Raw genomic sequence first — 19,486 nt, 5'->3', positions numbered from 1 at the left:
TTTTGTAGTAAAAGACTCATCAAAACCAGCCAGCCTTACAAGTGTAGCAGCTTCAAATTCCATGTGTGAAAATGAACAAAAGCAGCTACTGAGGATCTGCTGCAGCCTGGTCTGATAACGTGGGTACGTTGTCCACAGTGTGTGTTCATCAGATCTCAGTCATAGGTGTGTGTAACCTCAGATTATCTATTCACCTGAGAATTAGAAATATTGCAGCGGTCACAAAAGGTTCACAAATACCACTCCAACATCCTGCTGGATGTCTTTGGGCCAAGGTAACTGCTCAGATGTACTCACCAGCTAACACATCCCTGATGTATTGTCTGCAGGTGAACATATGCATGCAGATTCTCAGCTTTCCATTGTGTTGCTATCACTTGTACTCATAAATCAGATCAGGTCATAAAACAGCTGATGCTTTCACTGCCTGGTAGAAGATATTGTAAAGCAGTGTATTTTATATTTCCTGCTTTTCTCAACACAACACATGCTGTCAGTGGCAACTGGATACACAACCACTAAGCCACTTGTAGAAAATCTATACAGCATGTAAACAGGCTCCTTAGTATTTTTACTAAAAGGGTGGAACGGCTGTCATCTGGAAAGTTTGAGGGTTTCATAACATCCAACTGCACCATCAGCCTGAGAAATAATTTGCAGACGCCAAGATGTTATTTACCCACCAGAACTAGTTTTTAATATAATTGCTTTCTGTTTTATTTTGAACGTTATTATGAATTCCCTTTCTGAGAAGCAAAGGGAGTAGCATGTGAACTCAACAACCAAAACACACACATACACACACACCACACACACAACACACACACACACACACACACACACACACACACACACACACACACACACACACACACACACACACACACACACACACACACACACACACACACACACACACACACAACACACACACACACAGCCACACCTTTTCATTGGAAGCTAATTTAACATTTGGAAAGAGTAAAATGTTATCAACACCCAATTCTAGAATGTGAATCCGCTGCACCACACCCGTCAGGGGTTTAGTGACAGCAGGCTTTGCACGCAAATATGTGTGGCCTTAATCACATACAGATTTAAGGCCATTATTACAGATATACGCTATAGTTTAAATGTGTATTTAGTATCATAACCCAAGGCTTTCCAAGAGATCGTTTTTTATTGTTAGCAGCTTAAAATTCCATATGTAAAAATTAACAAAAAACAACCGTGAGCATCTGCTGCAGCCTGGTCTGATAACGTGGGTAAGTTGTCTACAGTGTGTGTTTATCAGATCTCAGTCATGGGCGTATGTCAGATTGTCTATCCACCTCAAGATTATTAGAATAACGCTGAGGTCACAAAAGGTTCACAAATATCACTCCAACATCCTGCTGGATGTCTTTGGGCCAAGGTAACTGCTCAGATGTACTCACCAGCTAACACATCCCTGATGTATTGTCTGCAGGTGAACATATGCATGCAGATTCTCAGCTTTCCATTGTGTTGCTATCACTTGTACTCATAAATCAGATCAGGTCATAAAACAGTTGATGCTTTCACTGCCTGGTAGAAGATATTGTAAAGCAGTGTCTTTTATATTTCCTGCTTTTCTCAACACAACACATGCTGTCAGTGGCAACTGGATACACAATCACTAAGCCACTTGTAGAAAATCTATACAGCATGTAAACAGGCTCCTTAGTATTTGTACTAAAAGGGTGGAGCGGACGTCACCTGGAAAGTCCAGGCCACAATGTTACATGGTGAAGAATCACCTCCAACCAGTCATTAAATATATAATATATATAATGGATTTTAATGGATTTTTGGTAAGAGGCCTAAAATAAGTTATGTTGCTAATTGAAGTCCAAGAGATTTAACATTTAGTTCTACTACACCCCCCCTATCACCTCTAAGGATACTCTTCCTTCACCCCACAGCTCTCTCTACTCTCCGTTCACCCTTTCACCCTCGCCCACCCTCCTGGAGATCGCTGAACACATGAAGGAGATACAGAGGGTTGGCACCGATTCCTTCCTGGAGTTCAATAACCAAACTAGGGCGATATGCAGGGCTGGCAGCATGTCCTTTACCCCCGCTCCTCAACGACGCCCATCAAAATCACTGAAGCAGAGACGCGCACCACCTCCCCCGTCTCCGTCACCGTGCCTACGTCAACCACCTCCTCCCCCTGGACGCGCACCAACACCCCCGTCACCATGCCTACCACAATCATCCGGACCAAAACGTCCTCCCCCCCTTCAAGACTGCTGTCTCCGAAGCCTGATAAGGATGTGTGTGTAAAAAATGCAAACACTGACTGATATATGCTGGGTCCAGGCTCAAGGGCGTTTGGCACTCTCAACTCTTTCAAGGACATTCCGGGGCCCTGCCTGCCTGTAGCTTTGCCGATATCTGTGTTGATAGGTAATAGATTAAGAGCGGTGAATCATAGACACAGGAAGCGCTCAAAAAGGTTGTGTGAGTTTATCAAATTTAGAAGTGATTCCATGTCAGCCACAGCTTGTTACAAAAAATCTTACTGATAGTGTGTTCAACAAACTTAAACTAGCTTTATTAAATGGCAGGTCTCTGGCACGTAAAATATTTTTAATCAATGATTTTATCACTGAGCACAATCTCGATTTTATGTTTTTAACGGAAACTTGGATTGAACAAAATAACAGTGCAGCTGTTCTTATCGAATCAACACCTCCCAACTTTAGTTTTATGAGTCAGGAAAGAATGCATAAGAAAGGGGGTGGAGTTGCTATTCTGTTCAATGATTCCCTTCAATGCAGGAAGACATCTTATGGGAACTTTGATTCTTTTGAATATGTGGCCCTTCAGCTAAAATGCTCCTCTCGAGCTCTGTTCCTAAATATCTATAGACCACCCAAATACTGTGCAAGCTTTTTTGATGACTTTACTGAACTGCTGTCTATAGTGTGTATTGACTTTGACCGTCTAGTCATTGTTGGTGATTTTAACATCCATGTTGACAACCCCCAGGACAGAGGGGCTAAAGAACTGTTTTCTGTTCTATGGACTGACTCAGCATGTGACGGAGCCCACGCACAATAAGGGGCACACTCTGGACTTAATTATCTCAAAGGGTCTGAATATCTCTAAGGTTGTGGTGACTGATGTTGCACTCTCTGACCATTCCTGTGTTTTCTTTGAGAGCTCTATTTCTGTTCACAAAAATGTTCAAAAAGAGGTAACCACAAAGCGATATTTAACTGAAAATACTAGGGAAATGTTTACTCACAATTTCTCTTCCACACTTGCCCCTGCTAACATCTCAGTAAATGAGCTAGTAGGTCATTTTAATTCAAAAATTTAAAATGTTATAGATGCCATTGCTCCAACTCAGGTAAAGGAAGTGTCTGGCAAGAAAATATCTCCATGGAGAAAGGCCATGAGCGTGAAAACAGAAAAAAGAGAATGTCGAAAAGTTGAACGCAGGTGGCGAAAAACAAATCTCCAGGTGCACTTTGAAATCTATAAAGAGAGACTTGGCTTTTATAATTTGGAATTGAAATTTGCTCGACAGTCTTTCTTCTCTGATATCATTGCCAAAAACAAAAACAACGCACGTGCCTTGTCCGCTACCGTCGACAGACTAACTAACCCCCCAGTGTCAGTAGCCTCTGAATTTCTATCCACCAGGGCGTGCAATGCATTTGCCTCCTTCTTCACTGACACAATTCAGAAAATCAGACAAGCAGTCAGTGCCTCTGCATCAGGAACAGCAAATGTTTTGTCTCTGTGTCCACCTAACATCAATTCAGACATCATGACACAATTCCATCAGATTAATGATAAAAACCTAGAGGACATTATACAACTTCTGAAATCCTCCTCTTGCTGCCTTGATATTATTCCAACAGGATTTTTCAAAGATGTTTTGCCTTGCATGGCCTCAGATCTACTTCATATAGTAAACAAGTCTCTTCACTCAGGTATTTTTCCACAGGCCCTGAAAACTGCAGTCATTAAACCGCTCTTAAAAAAGCATAATCTAGACGCTTCAGTAATGAACAATTACAGGCCCATATCAAACCTCCCATTTCTAGGTAAAATCATTGAAAAAATAGTCTTTCAACAGTTGAGTAATTTCTTGCATTTAAATAACTGTTTCGATGTGTTCCAGTCAGGATTTCGTCCAAACCACAGCACTGAGACTGCTCTTGTAAAGGTCTTCAATGACATCCACTTAAACACAGACAGTGGCAGAACTTCAGTGTTAGTATTATTAGATCTCAGTGCTGCATTTGACACTGTTGACCACAGCATATTACTAGACCGACTGGAAAACTGGGTGGGACTTTCGGAAACAGTTCTGAATTTGTTTGAATCCTACTTAAAGGACAGAAACAACTTTGTTTCTATAGGTAAATACAAATCTGAGTTGACAAATATGACATGTGGGGTTCCTCAAGGCTCCATCTTGGGGCCTCTTCTCTTTAACGTCTACATGCTACCACTGGCTCAGATAATGAAAAACAACAAAATAAGTTACCATAGCTATGCAGATGACATACACATTTGCATAACCATTTCACCAGGAGACTATTCTCCAGTTAAAACACTGAGTAAGTGCATTGAACAAATCAATGACTGGATGTGTCAGAACTTTCTCCAATTAAACAAAGACAAAACTGAGGTAATTTTTGGAGCCAAGGCAGAACGTATAAAAGTTAGCGCTGAGCATCAGCCTGCAATGTTCAAAACAACAGATAAAGCCAGAAATCTAGGTGTATGGTCTCTGACCTGAGTTTCAACAGTCACATTAAATCAGCCTACTATCACCTAAAGAACATATCTAGGATTAAAAGACTAATGTCACAGCAGGATTTGGAAAAACTTGTCCATGCTTTTATCTTCAGTAGACTCGACTACTGCAATGGTGTCTTCACAGGTCTCACTAAAAAATCTATTAGGAAGCTGCAGCTAATTCAGAACGCTGCTGCTCGAGTCCTCACTAACACTAAGAAAGTGGATCACATCACTCCTGTTCTGAAGTCTTTACACTGGCTTCCTGTGTGTCAAAGAATAGATTTCAAAATACTGCTGCTGGTTTATAAAGCACTGAATGGTTTAGGCCCAAAATACATTTCTGATCTCCTGCTAAATTATGAACCATCCAGATCTCTCAGGTCTTCAGGGACTGGTCAGCTTTCTGTCCCCAGAGTCAGAACTAAACATGGTAAAGCAGCGTTCAGTTATTATGCTCCAAATATCTGGAACAAACTCCCAGAAACCTGCAGGTCCGCTACAACTCTTCCATCCATCCATCCATCCATCCATCTTCTTCCGCTTATCCGTGGTCGGGTCGCGGGGGTAGCAGTTCCAGCAGAGAGCCCCAAACTTTCTTTTCCCTGGCGACATCAACCAGCTCTGACTGGGGGATCCCAAGGCGCTCCCAGGCCAGCGAAGAGATATAATCCCTCCACCTGGTCCTAGGTCTACCCCTTGGTCTCTTCCCAGCTGGACGTGCCTGGAACACCTCCCTAGGGAGGCGCCCAGGTGGCATCCTAACTAGGTGCCCGAACCACCTCAACTGGCTCCTTTCGACGCGAAGGAGGAGCGGCTCAACTCCGAGTCCCTCCCTGATGACCGAACTTCTCACCTTATCCCTAAGGGAGACACCAGCCACCCTGCGGAGAAAACCCATCTCGGCCGCTTGTATCCGCGATCTCGTTCTTTCGGTCATGACCCATCCTTCATGACCATAGGTGAGGGTAGGAACGAAAATGGCCCGGTAGACAGAGAGCTTTGCCTTCTGGCTCAGCTCCCCTTTTCGTCACAACGGTGCGGTAAAGCGACTGCAGTACCGCTCCCGCTGCTCCGATTCTCCGGCCCATCTCACGCTCCATTGTTCCCTCATCTCGAGAACAAGACCCCCGAGATACTTGAACTCCTTCACTTGGGGTAAGGACTCATTCCCTACTTGAAGTGGACAGTCCATCGGTTTCCTGCTGAGAACCATGGCCTCAGATTTGGAGGTGCTGATCCTCATCCCAGCCGCTTCACACTCGGTTGCGAACCGATCCAGTGAGTGCTGAAGGTCGCAGACCGATGAAGCCATTAGAACCACATCATCTGCAAAAAGCAGTGGTGCAATCCTTAGTCCACCGAACTGCAGACCCCCTCCCCCATGACTACGCCTCGAAATCCGATCCATGTATATTACAAACAGGATTGGTGACAAAGCGCAGCCCTGGCGGAGGCCAACCCTCACCGGAAATGGGTCCGACTTACTGCCGAGGACCCGGACACAGCTCTCGCTTTGGGAGTACAGAGATTGGATGGCCCTGAGTAGAGACACCCTCACCCCATACTCCCGCAGCACCTCCCACAGTAACTCCCTGGGAACTCGGTCATACGCCTTCTCCAAGTCTACAAAACACATATAGACCGGATAAGCGTATTCCCAGGCCCCCTCCAGGATCCTTGCGAGAGTAAAAAGCTGATCCGTCGTTCCACGACCAGGACGGAATCCGCATTGTTCCTCCTCAATCTGAGGTTCGACAATCGGCCTGACCCTCCTTTCGAGTACCTTAGAGTAAACTTTCCCGGGGAGGCTGAGTAGTGTGATGCCTCTGTAATTGGCACACACCCTCTGATCCCCCTTTTTAAAAAGGGGGACCACCACCCCGGTCTGCCACTCCTTCGGCACTGTTTCCGACTTCCACGCAACGTTGATGAGACGTGTCAACCATGACAGTCCCTCAACACCCAGAGCCTTCAGCATTTCCGGGCGGATCTCATCCACCCCCGGGGCTTTGCCACTGTGGAGTTGTTTGACGACCTCAGTGACCTCCCCCCGGGAGATTGGTGTTGATCCCCCGTCATACTCCAGCTCTGCCTCTAACATAGAGGGCGGAGTTGTCGGGTTCAGGAGTTCCTCAAAGTGTTCCTTCCAACGCCCTAACACTCCATCAGTTGAGGTCAACAACGTCCCATCCTTACTGTACACAGCTTGGATGGTTCCCTGCTTCCCCCTCCTGAGGTGTCGGACAGTTTTCCAGAACAACTTTGGTGCCGCCCGAAAGTCTTTCTCCATGTCTTCTCCGAACTTCTCCCACACCCGCTGCTTTGCCTCGGCCACGGATGAGGCTGCTGCCCTTCGGGCCTGTCGGTACCTTGCAACTGCCTCGGGAGTCCCCCGGGATAACAAATCCCTGAAGGCCTCCTTCTTCAGTCGGACGGCTTCCCTGACCACCGGTGTCCACCAGGAGGTTCGAGGGTTACCGCCCCTTGAGGCACCTAGGACCTTGAGACCACAGCTCCCCGCCGCGGCTTCGGCAATAGAGGCTTTGAACACCGACCACTCTGGTTCAATGTCCCCAACCTCCACAGGAATGCCCGAAAAGCTCCGCCGGAGGTGTGAGTTGAAGGCCTCCTGAACTTGGGCCTCCTCCAGACGTTCCCAGTTCACCCGAACTACACGTTTGGGCTTACCAGGTCTATCCAGAGGCTTCCCCCGCCACTCGACCCAACTCACCACCAGATGGTGATCAGTTGACAACTCCGCCCCTCTCTTTACCCGAGTGTCCAAAACATACGGCCTCAGGTCCGATGATACGATAACGAAATCGATCATGGACCTTCTGCCTAGGGTGCTCTGGTACCACGTACACTTATGAGCATCCTTATGTTCGAACATGGTGTTTGTTATGGCCAATCCATGACTAGCACAGAAGTCCAGTAACAAACCACCACTCCGGTTCAGATCAGGGGGGCCGTTCCTCCCAATCACGCCCCTCCAAGTGTCTCCATCATTGCCCACATGTGCGTTGAAGTCTCCCAGCAAGATTAAAGAGTCCCCTTCAGGAGCCCCATACAGGACTCTTTCCAGGGTCTCCAAGAAGGCCGTATACTCTGAACTGCTGTTGGGTGCATAAGCACACACAACAGTCAGAGTTTTCCCCCCCATAACCCGCAGGCGTAGGGAGGCGACCCTCTCGTCCACTGGGGTAAACTCCAACAACGAAGCACCTAACCGGGGACTTGTGAGTATCCCCACACCCGCCCGGCGCCTCACACCTTGAGCAACTCCGGAGAAGAATAGAGTCCAACCCCTATCCAGAAGTAAGGTTCCAGAGCCGACGCTGTGCGTAGAGGTGAGCCCAACCAGATCCAACTGGTAACGCTCCACCTCCCGCACAAGCTCCGGCTCCTTCCCCCCCCAGAGAGGTGACGTTCCACGTCCCCAAAGCCAGCTTCTGTCGCCCGGGTCTGGTCCGTCGAGACCCTCCGCTTTCACTGCCACCCTTCTGGCAGCGCACCCGACCCCATCGATGTTTCCCGTAGGTGGTGGGCCCGCGGGACGGAGAAGCGGAGGTGTTGCCCACGTTGCCTTTTCGGGCTGGGCCCGGCCGGGCTCCGTGGCAAGCCCGGCCACCAGACGCTCGCCGACGAGTCCTCCTTCTGGGCCTGGCTCCAGAAGGGGACCCCGGGCTTCCTCCGGGCCGGGTATCCTCACTTCTTAGTTTTTCTTTCATGAGGTCTTTTGAACCAATCTTAGTCTGGCCCCTTGCCTGAGACCAATTTGCCATGGGAGACCCTACCAGGAACACAAGGTTCCAGACAACACAGCCCCCAGGTTCATCAGGGCACACAAACCTCTCTACCACGGTAAGGTGCTGGTTCTTCAGAGAGGAACTTACTACTTTTAAATCCAGGCTGAAGACTTACCTTTTTGTCGCTGCTTTTAATTGAAACTGAGCCGTTGTGTTCATCAGTAAAGTGGAACTTCTGTGTGAACTATTCATATCTTAAACCGCACTGTAACTTTTTATTCATGTATTTTTTCTTTTAATGTTTCTTTTATTATCTTTTACTGTTTTTAAATGCCTTTGTCTGAATGTCATTTTTGTAAAGCACCTTGAATTGCCTTGTGTTGAAAGGTGCTATATAAATAAACTTGCCTTGCCTTGCCTTACATGAAATAGGTCGTTACATTTCTCCACTCATGAAGGTTTTACGTGTCTTAAAAATGGCAGTGGCTAACAGGTAACTAAATTAGACTATTTTATGTAATCGCACAAGTGTGTCATTAGCTTATAGGTGTTGGCGTTAACCTAGTGACCGTGCTATACAGTAGCTAGCTTATTACTTTAGCGGATTGCATTTAAATACAACACAAGTTCTGATAATTTGTTCTGATTATCTTGCTCAACAAAACAGGTATAAAAAGTTGTTGGCCACCAATCTTATTTTCTGCAATAATCCAAAACCCCATGGAAAATAGCCATTGGGCTTTAGTAAACAGAACAAAGGTTATGCTAACTTCTGGGTTGGTTAACAACATGTGCCTCACTTTGTGTTGGGGTTCAAATCAAGTAAACTCTACTGCATTGAAATGGAAATGATCAAATGTCTAGTGAATGTGAATAGTTTGACTCATACTAACCGCTAAGAGGAAGCTAGTTTTCAGTGGCTACACAGATACATTAGCTCCTCTGACTGGCTCACAAAAAGCTCTAAAGTAGTATTGGATTTCTTATGTTAACACATTAAGTGATTGTATTGTTACTGCAGTGTAAAACAGGCATTTCTAGGTTAGTGAGAAGCATAGTAATAGATTTGTGGATGTAGTGGTCCATCACTTCCCTTACGCATATCCTCCCGGTGCTTCCGTCTACCAATCGATGACTGTTATCTGTCTTTGATTTTAGGCCACATCACTCGCACTAACATTTTAGTATAAAAAGGGCCGATCTGCTCGGTATGCACCAGAAGCATCGCACTTGTTGGATTCTGTTTTGCACCATTTGTTTATACACCCTTCAAAGGAAACAGGTAACTACTCTTTTCTTCCATATCTTTTTAGATTTGGGGTGTTTACTAGTCTGTAGATTTCTTACAAATTAACAAATAGTTACCATTAGATAAAAGAATCTGCTATTATTTAACATAACATTATATATATACTGTATATATATAATAATATTTTAAACATATGGATAATTAGTCATTCAAAATAAACGTCCTTCTGTAAGTGAACAACATTGGGAATTTCATGGTAATATTTACAAAACAGGTTTTCTTTCTAAAAATCTAGAATTTGTTCTCCTACTGTGAGTCAGACATCTACACTTCAGTAGCACAAAATGTTGCTAGTTTCATTTCTTTCTATATTTTGTAAGTTGTTAGTGAGGGTTAAGCGGGTAAATAATGTATAGCATGATTTAAAGTGCATTTTATCTAAAAAATAACAACATGGCAATCTTTTTTTTAAAAGCTTTTGATGTTATTTTCTGATAAATGGAGTGAAGATTCAAAATCCTCTATGTCATAACCTTTGAATTGCACATGTCAACTAAATGAAACAAGCATTTTGAACTCAGTACATCCAATGTTCAGATTTCTATTTTGGCGATGATAACATAGCACATAATTATTTAATAAGATAGAGCCTCGTTTGCAGTTCAGGAAACTTGATCAACCAAAAATCTTCATCCTAATTTTAGAAATCAACTGAGGAGCCTTCTCGCATATAACTTTTTGTATATGTTTATCCAATTCACCTCTATGTCACCCTTCAAGTAAATAACTTTTCTCTTCCTGTACACAGTCATGTCAGGGAAAGTCATCGTGGTGTTTGCACTGTTGATGGCTCTGCTGGTATCATCCGGAGAGGCCAGAGAGGCTGGTCTCCTGCAGCAGCTGCTGGCAAAGAGAGACCCGGCTGGCAGACAGGAGATGGCGCCGCACGCCCCCCCTGCACGGCCGGAGAGAAGGGCACACCTATCCGAGGACGATAGGGAGATTATGACAAAACAAATAATGCAAGCAATTTCAGGTATGCTGCTGGTCGGGGCGTGAGTGTTCCTCTGATTGTTTGATTGTATAAATGAGTGGGCAGGGATCCAAAGAGATGCTCTGATGTGTGTACTGAAGCCTTGTGTGTGGTTCATGTAGGAATGGTTTGTTCACAGAGATGAACTCTGAGTGCATGTCGGACCGGGACTACCAGGGCTGGGTGGACTTCGGACGCCGGGACGCAGAATGAGACACGCCGACAGCGACCCGACAGCTCAGACTCACCTGCTCTTTGTTCACATTTTCTATAAAAGTCAATGTTCTGCTTTCACTGCAACTTTATAAATAAAAACATTTTGCTGAATAATCAGTCTTCTTCACTGCTACGTTGTAAAAGAGAGAAGTGTAAAACTGGGTAGAAATGCAACGTTTTTATTCACAGGTAGTATACACACGTCACTGACATTAACAGTGTGATGCTAACACAGAACAGAGCAAACACTAGTGCAGTTTGGTTGATTTACGTCATAACACATTATAAGGATAACCTGTGTTTATGATTTCTTCCCTTTCAAATCCACAGTATCCTATGCCTTTTTGCTACAGTTGATTGTTCGACAAATTTCAAAGAAACATGCCGTTTTAAATCACTCGTCTCGTCTTTAAATAAGGATTCCCCTTAAAACACAGGGAATTCACTTTGAATGCCCTTTCTTTTTCATTATATCCAAGCAATTTCAAATGTCCTGATGATGTGAAATGCAGCAGATTTGTACAAGCAAGATTCTCAGTCAACGCAGTGCAGTAAATATATATTGCATTTTAAAATCCCTTTCACTGTCTTTAATACAGTGAGGCAACCTGATTTATTTTTGGTGAGTTTTGCTCACGATCAAGTTAAAAAAGTAAATTCTCTGTGCAGCCAGAACAAATCAACTTCAGAGCAGACGGCTGGATGTCAAAATCATCAACATTGTATATTTCAGTCAGTGCATAATCGCAATGCCTCTCAATACAACATGCTCTGCTCAGTGTAGCAGCTAATAAGCAAGAAGACCAGAGTGTTTTTCAGTGGTTATTTTTTTTTAAAGTACTTCAGTGTGAAAGCATTGGTTTGGTTTGATGTTCAAACTAACAATAATTTACTGCATATAGTTTTTTCATAACTTCCCAAAAGACAATTGTGTTACAGTATATACAAGGGATGTTCCAGTTTTGGAAAAATGACCTTTTAAAAGAGACATATCATGTTCATTTTCATGTTCATACTTGTTATTGGGTTTCTACTGGATATACTTTTATATGTCTGAAACGTTTTAGCCCCCGTCTCTTTAAGGACACCTCTTAAACAAAGTACAGTCTACTCTGATTGGCTTATGGGAATAATATGGTGCAACTTGGTGAAGGTAAGGGGAGCATGGCAGCCCAAAGAGTTTTATTTGACAGTTTTCGGTTGTTCACTCCAGACAAGTACATTATAAGTGTGTTTTTACATGATATGTCCCCTTTAAAACCGGCGGCAGGCAAAATATGTATAATAACAATCACAAAACACGGTATAAAAGGTTTTTTCTTCATGATTTTTTTGTGAAAAAATAAGCTGTTTCTGCAGGTTGCAGTCAAACAGACTGGTGATCAGGTGATGTTCCTGAGATGAATGTCACACACACAGCTACTGTACACACATTCATACAAAATAATATAACTGTACACTACCAACAACTTTAAATATGGCTCTAGCACATTCTGTGGCGTTTGTCAGAGCTGTGGGTTCTGAACGGCACACAGCGGGGAACACATGGCTGGTTTTAAAGTTAATACACTGAGAAGCAGTCGGTTTAAACTCTTCAGAGGAGGTTTGACTGCTCCTCTCTCCCACTGTGGCCCGTCATCCCCAAAGCTGCCACTCTGTGCAACCCCAGACCTTGAAGTTTCTCCACCAAGTTCAAACTGAAAGCGTTCCTTCTCCCCTCTTTGTCAGATTGTAATCCTCCACTGTTGTCCCTCCCTGTGAATGGTGGAGGTTCTGCACTGTGGCTGTAGTGCAGGCAGTGGTGAGGATGAGGAGAAGATGAGATGCCACGCTCTTGCAAAAGCTGCAGGAGTCCCAGCGATGAAGTGGTTACATTTGAGGTGGCGGTCCGGCCTCCCGCGCCAACGTGCTGCTGGTGGGATGGCGATGAAGTGTTCACAAGCTCACAGTTCCTACAAGATGGCAGGCCGAAAGAGCGAAGGCTGCAAACAGATACAAAATAACAATAATTAAAAAGAAGATCACAATAGATAAGAAACACGTTTTGTTTTTGCACAAGCTCATACACAAATAATAAAACAGGCAAGACAATGTTAAAAAAAACAGTTCATTTGTTGTTAGTGTCTGTTGACCTTGCTGTGAGATGGAAAAATGTGAGTCAGCTGTGATCAGACAGGATCTGATGGTTATCTGAGACGAGAACCTAGAAAGGTTAAGCGAGATTAAAATGTGGAGTACTACAAACCAGTTAGTGCAGTTAGGAGGAGGAGACGGAAGCACAGTGCGTGATGTTATCTTGTTAAACTAACTTGGCACTGTGCCTTTCTCAAAGCATTTTAATCCAGCATTCAGTGTAACCATAACCCTTCGACTCTTACTTTGCCTCGAAGGCGCCTTTTAGAGTTGGAGGAAGAGCCTCGACAGGCGCTTTCTGCCGCTGTGGGGTGTAAAGAACACTTGGTAAAGGGGGAGAAAAAACAGCATGGAAGACAGGAAACCAGGAGTCATTCAGTGAAGGTCACCCTGCGAACAAAAGTTAAATGAACACAAGTACTTCAAACTCAAATTCAGGGCTTCAGGGGCCCCTATTATGCTTTGGGTTTGTTTCACTTGTCTGTAGTGTGTTCTATAAGTTTGTGTGCATGTAAATAGTCTGCAAAGGTTAAAATCCCAAATGTCACTATGTAACACTCGCACTTCTATTGGTTAGCGCTCCAACACATTGTATGTGATAGGCAAAGGGGCGGGACATCACACCTCAAGCGACCTTGAGGTTATGAAAGGCACTATATAAATTCAAGTTATTATTATCTCTTAGAGATAGACCAATCACAACAGAGCCATCCAGCTAACCAAACTCTAGTTCAGGTACATTAAAGAATGGAGACATACAAAAAAACATTGAGAAAAATAGCAAAATAGAGCCCCTTTAAGAAACACACAAAAACAACACAGCAAGCTTAACAAAAACACAAAGTCACTAATACAGCACATCACAGTATGTATATTCTTACCTAGTGGAGAAGGAGGACATGAGGAGGGAGGGTTGGAGGACTTGGCAGGTGGTTGTTAGATGTGAGGGGGGGGTCTGAGGGAGTTTGGATGGAGAGGCTGCGAGGTCATGGAGGGAGAAAAGGCACATTATACTACACGTGAAAAGGATGTTCAACGAGAAACTACGAGAGCTAATTCAGCTGAAAGTTACACTACAATTAAAAGGGGAGTGAAGTTGAAAAATGAAGGAGAAAAAGCCATGGATTTGAAGGGGATTGATGCAGTTGTTAGTAGTGTGTGTGGTGTGTTTGGGGGTCGTACCCATGCCATGTGCTCCGGAGAGCTGCGACAGGTCAGGCTCGTCCTCCTCCAGGTCGTTCAGACTGTAGACGTGCTGTATGTCCACCTCCAGCTCCCTGAAGTCCTTCGTCAGGACGCCGGGGCGGGGGTGCAGGATGCCCCCCAGGTTGGGTTTGGCCAACTGCTGCCACTGGTGCAGAGTCACCGAGCCTGAGGAGAGTCAGAGAGGACGGAGCAGGAAGCATGTTAGCACATCATTTTATATTTGTACGTTGTTGCTCGATCTATGTTGCTTACCTTATATTGCTTATTTTGTTTGCTTGTTTACTTTTTTTCATTATGCTTATAATGCTTATCCAGGTCATATTTTTCCAGTAAGCCAGACGATTTTGTGTGTGTTGTTTCAGAGAGAAGATTTTTAGATTTTAGGCCTAGTTTTGTTATATTTATCTATTTTATTTGGCACAATCTCCTTTGTCTTCACCTCCCCCTCCCTTAAAGAATATGTGTTGACATTCTTTTCTTTTTCACTTTCACCCTGACTCCCTTAACTGTATGGGTTGTTGTGTGTTACTGTCTCTATTTCCCCCTATCATTTAATGGGGATGTAACACAAATCATTCATGTACATCTTTTGTTTTAACTAGTTTAAAAAAAATGTTTATTGTTACTGTATAGCATGGGTAAAAATATCCTTCTTTTTTTTTTTTAAATCAGCAGTGCCTTTTGGTAATTAACCGGGTTTGCTAGGAGGGTACAACAAATATAAATACATTTTATTGGAAGAGATATGAATTCAGGAAAGGGCACGAACCGAAATCCCAAACGGCAATGGTTGTGGCATAAGTAGGCGAATGTTAATATTAAAATGTAATCAAGTTATGTAATATTACCTTGGTTCAGTGGTTATAGGCAGACTGCTTATGTTCTATACTAACAATACATGTTCATTTTCATGTTTTACATCTATTTTTGCTAGCATTTTTTCTTTGTCCCTACACTTTTGTTGTATGATTTCACATTTCTCAGAGTGTTACTGCAACCATCTAATATGAACTACCTTTTGGTGACATCATCAAATATAGATACATATCATATGATAAATAGTTTTACTTTTGTATGGAGTAATTTAACTATTGTTTGTTTCCCTTTTTCTTTAAAGAAAACATTTGATTTGTAAGAGCAGGGCACATTTGTACCTGTGGTTTTAGTTTAGTATCACAGACTTCAACAATGAGCATTGATTGTCTTCATGTATTTTTACCAGTACATTTCTGTGCTCCATTTTGTCTCCACATAAGCTGGAATAAACTCCAAGAGACTGACACGACGCTGCATCAAGCTGAAGTGTTTACCTTCCAGTGGTTTGACGATCTGCAGGCGGTCGGGCAGGTAGGACCTGGATCCTCCTGAGGAGCCACACGAGTGCCGGGAGCTGCCGTTGGAGTAGTTGGTGCCGGTGGAGGTGGCCGGGCTGGAGACCAGGCTGTCGTTGGGCGTCAGGAAGCCGCTGGAGCCTTCTGCCTCCTCGCAGTCCGCTGCCAGGGCGTGGAGTTTCCGCTCACGCTCCACGTCGAAGAACGGCCGCTCAGAGGAGTGGCTCTGCTGGCGGGCCGACAGGCTGCGCAGGGCGGCCTCCAGGTCCTGACCCCCGGGGGTGCCCGGCTGGCCCAGGCGCTTCGGCCCACTCCCACTGCAGGGAATATATTGGTTCATTTGGTTAACATAATCTATGACTTTGAATGTTTGCCAACAACCAGTTTGTATATGACCCAGACAAGAGGCTGACGTCATTTAACTGTGACCATATCGACATATTGAAGAATAAAGTTTAAATATAGGTTAAAAATAAAAACACGATAACTCCAAAGAGGACACAAAATATTACACTTGTTTTTTTCATTGCTTTGCGTTAATTTACAACGACAGGACGTCGGCAAAAGAAACAAGGGGATATTTTAGATTTAATTAAATGTTTATTATAAACAGAATTTTTTAAAACTACATTTCAACAGTTTTAATTTAATAAAACTTAAAAAAATATAAAAATTGCCAAGACTTTTAGTGAACATTTAAAAGTAGCAGTCATTACACATTCAAGGACAATGAATTCATGTTATAAAAACATCTTAACATCAAGGAGGTTTCTAAAAATATGAAATATGCATATAAAATGATTATATTTAGATCTGTAATTTTCCATTTGATGTAACACTATGCACTTAAACACACCTGTTGTCTTCTTTCTGAGCATTGTTGCAGTTTGGCTTCTCCTCCAGGGTGAGGCTGATGTTGTCGGAGCCGTAGTAGCTGGTCCTGGGGGTGCTGGTGCAGCTGGCGCGAGCCGACAGCGGGCTGGAGCCGGGCAGCCCGGGGGAGGGGCAGCGAGACCGCAGTCTCATCGCAACCTTGTTCACCACCTTCACTGTTTCAAACACACGCCACGGGTGGGTCCTGAGAGGAGAAACAGGGCATGAGTGGGCATGGAAAGTTCTAACACAATCTACATGATTTCATTCAGCTGCCAACCTGTTAGATAAAAGACACACTGTAATTTGTCATTGTATTTTTTCAAGCTGCAGTAGGCAATCAGAATAAGAATAAAGGTGTATTGCCTTATGGGTTTTGATAACAAGAATTAGCTTTGGAGTATTGGTGCATAAATAAACACAGAAAAAAAGAAAATGGGAAAATACAAGCGAATACTGAAAAAGAAAAACACTGTCACAATATTATGACATCCTCTACTGTGACATGTCTCAATGCTTTAATGTTCACAAAGCTCTCTTTTCTCATAATCCGAACTCTGAGTCTTTATATGATTTGTTACAGTTCAGCTTATTGAAAATGTATTTTCAAAGATGTCAAGAAAGTTGACAGTTTCCTGGCCACCTAAACAATCAACCCAAAAAACGTCTCATCATATTTTCATTTGAATGTTCATAAACCCTTATTGGTGCAGGGAATTACTTTGGAAGAACAGAAAAACACACATTTGGAAATGTCTAATTTGAAACAACCCGAACTGTAAACTTGTGTCCATCACTAATATAAGGATGATAAAAGGACCTCATAAAAAAACATAAAATGTCAGACCGACCTGTACTCTGAGGGTGCGGGGGTGTCCAGGCCTTTGCGGAAGGTGCCCTCAATCTCGGCTGCCAGAGAGTCCATGGGGAGGACGGAGGCCAGCGCGGTGTAGCGCTGCACTGTGCTGTTGGGGAGGCTCTTATTCCGCAGGTTCTTGATGTCCTCTCGGGCCTCGCAGAGCATGTCCTCACACTGTGAGTACTTGTCCCGCAGGTCCTTGAGCTGCAGACAGGGGGAGACATTTCTGTCAAACTGCAGTACAAGAAGAACTGGTGTTCTCCTGTGCGTGCCAGCTCCTCCTTTGCACACTGGTAACTTTCGTGTGAGCAAGAGAACAACTTTTCTTTGTCTCCTTAGCGGCTCTGTAGAAAGGAGAGGGATCGTACTCTAAATATGTTGTCAAAGTGATTATAAGTGTCTTGCCTCTGATTGAAGATTTAGCTGGCTCTCACGGGAGGCACTCAGGTGTTGGTTCAGCTCCTCATTTTCATGTGTGATCTAGAGGGACAGGAGGAAGAGAGTCAGCAGAGCTTTACAGTGATTAGACGCCATTGATCCAGAACACAGGAGCGTCTCTCACCCCTTTGCAGCGAGCCTGCAGGTCCACGGCCTGAGCGAGCAGCGAGCTGATCTCCTCCTGCTGCCGGAAGAAGTCCTCCACTTTCCGCGCCAGCTCCTCTGACAGGTCCACCACCTGCTTATTGACAGATGCTGAAACACACAAGGCCTAATAAATACACCTGTAGCTAGTGTGTTATTTAAAACATTGAAAGAAGGCTTGAACACTTACAGAGTTCTTCCACACACACCATCATCAGCTCCTGCTCTTGCTCCTCGTAGTTGGTCGTCTCTGTTGTGAGATCACTGGCCTGAAATAATGACATCATCAAATGATCATACTTTTCACGCTAACGAAATGTTTTGTTAAACTGTAAAAACGTTTTGTAAGTGTATTTATTAGGGATGTAACGATATATCGAATATCGCGGTAAATAAATGTCTCAATACCGTCGTGAGACTGACAAAATATACCGCGATTTATTTATTTATTTGAATTATTATTTTATTATTTTTTTAAACCTTTATTCAACCAGATGGTCCCATTGAGATCATCAATCTCTTTTTCAAGAGAGACCTGTCCAACATGGCAGCAAGTAGGTTACAACATGAACATAAAACAACAGATGACAATAAAGGACATTGTATTTACAGGGCTACATGTACATACCTAGAGACATTGACAAGTACCAACAGTATATTTATATCTCGCCCTGTCAATAAGCCTCACCTTCTTGGCAAAAACTGTATTGTTTTTGAAGTGGTGGAGAGACAATGCACAGTTTGACCCACTGCTGTTGCCCATGGCCAAAGCATATCTCTCTGTCCCAGCAACATCAGTACCAAGCCAGAGAGTTTTTTCCACAGCAGGGGATATTGTACACGCCCAAACATCCCAGCTTCTACCTGGAAATGTGGACATGCTCCTATTCCTAAAAGATAACCTTGATGATGCTGAGTGAGTGAGTGAGTGAGTGAGTGAGTGAGTGAGTGAGTGAGTGAGTGAGTGAGTGAGTGAGTGAGTGAGTGAGTTAGAGTTGAGTTACTTGAAAAACTAAAGTGAAACTTGATGTATTCTATAGCAGGGTCTGATTATTATATTGTTGACACTTTAAAATACTACTATCCTACTAAAATGCTGTACAAATCAGATGTATTATTTAATAAAGAAAAAAAATTCAAGTACAAAAAATAAATAAATCGCGATATATATCGTACCGTGGACTTTTTAAATCGCGATATTATCATACCGTGAGTTTTTGGTATCGTTACATCCCTAGTATTTATCCGTGTTTTTACAAGTTCTACATCCTTTTAATGCAGTATGCAATCTTAAATAAGATTACATACTGCATTTCAAGCAGTTTCTGAAAATAAATCTTACAGTGGAGGAATATGTGCTGGATGTATAAACTAAATGAAGTCAGTTGTTCATAAAACGATGTATATTACATTAGCATTTAAAAGTCAATGAAAATCACCCAGTGTGTATGTTCCTGTGATCTCAGTGTC

At 43.5% G+C, this 19,486-nt stretch overlaps 2 protein-coding genes across 2 annotated transcripts in view; one reads left to right on the top strand and one right to left on the bottom strand.

Annotated features, from left to right (window-relative positions):
- Positions 1-9,767: 9,767 nt before the first annotated feature.
- LOC117561579 (cholecystokinin) lies at positions 9,768-11,094 on the top strand. Its single transcript, XM_034239085.1, has 3 exons — positions 9,768-9,816; positions 10,592-10,819; positions 10,956-11,094. The coding sequence occupies exons 2-3, from the start codon at positions 10,594-10,596 to the stop codon at positions 11,027-11,029; spliced, it is 300 nt and encodes a 99-aa protein (XP_034094976.1). The 5' UTR covers positions 9,768-9,816; positions 10,592-10,593; the 3' UTR covers positions 11,030-11,094.
- Positions 11,095-11,195: 101 nt separating this feature from the next.
- The window catches only part of si:dkey-28e7.3 (trafficking kinesin-binding protein 1), a 29,439-nt gene continuing 21,148 nt past the window's right edge, over positions 11,196-19,486 (bottom strand). Inside the window, exons 8-16 of the mRNA XM_034239094.1 lie at positions 18,207-18,285; positions 17,997-18,127; positions 17,840-17,914; positions 17,427-17,638; positions 16,559-16,780; positions 15,682-16,019; positions 14,348-14,536; positions 14,047-14,143; positions 11,196-13,014 (exon numbers count right to left, since the gene is read on the bottom strand). Coding sequence (XP_034094985.1) covers positions 12,627-13,014; positions 14,047-14,143; positions 14,348-14,536; positions 15,682-16,019; positions 16,559-16,780; positions 17,427-17,638; positions 17,840-17,914; positions 17,997-18,127; positions 18,207-18,285 — 1,731 coding nt within the window. The 3' untranslated portion in view covers positions 11,196-12,626. The remainder of the gene's footprint in view (positions 13,015-14,046; positions 14,144-14,347; positions 14,537-15,681; positions 16,020-16,558; positions 16,781-17,426; positions 17,639-17,839; positions 17,915-17,996; positions 18,128-18,206; positions 18,286-19,486) is intronic.

This window comes from Gymnodraco acuticeps, unplaced genomic scaffold, assembly GCF_902827175.1.
Source record: "Gymnodraco acuticeps unplaced genomic scaffold, fGymAcu1.1, whole genome shotgun sequence".
Taxonomy (NCBI): Eukaryota; Metazoa; Chordata; class Actinopteri; order Perciformes; family Bathydraconidae; genus Gymnodraco; species Gymnodraco acuticeps.
Note: the sequence above shows the minus strand (reverse complement) of the source record. Positions and strands in the feature narration are given on the sequence as shown.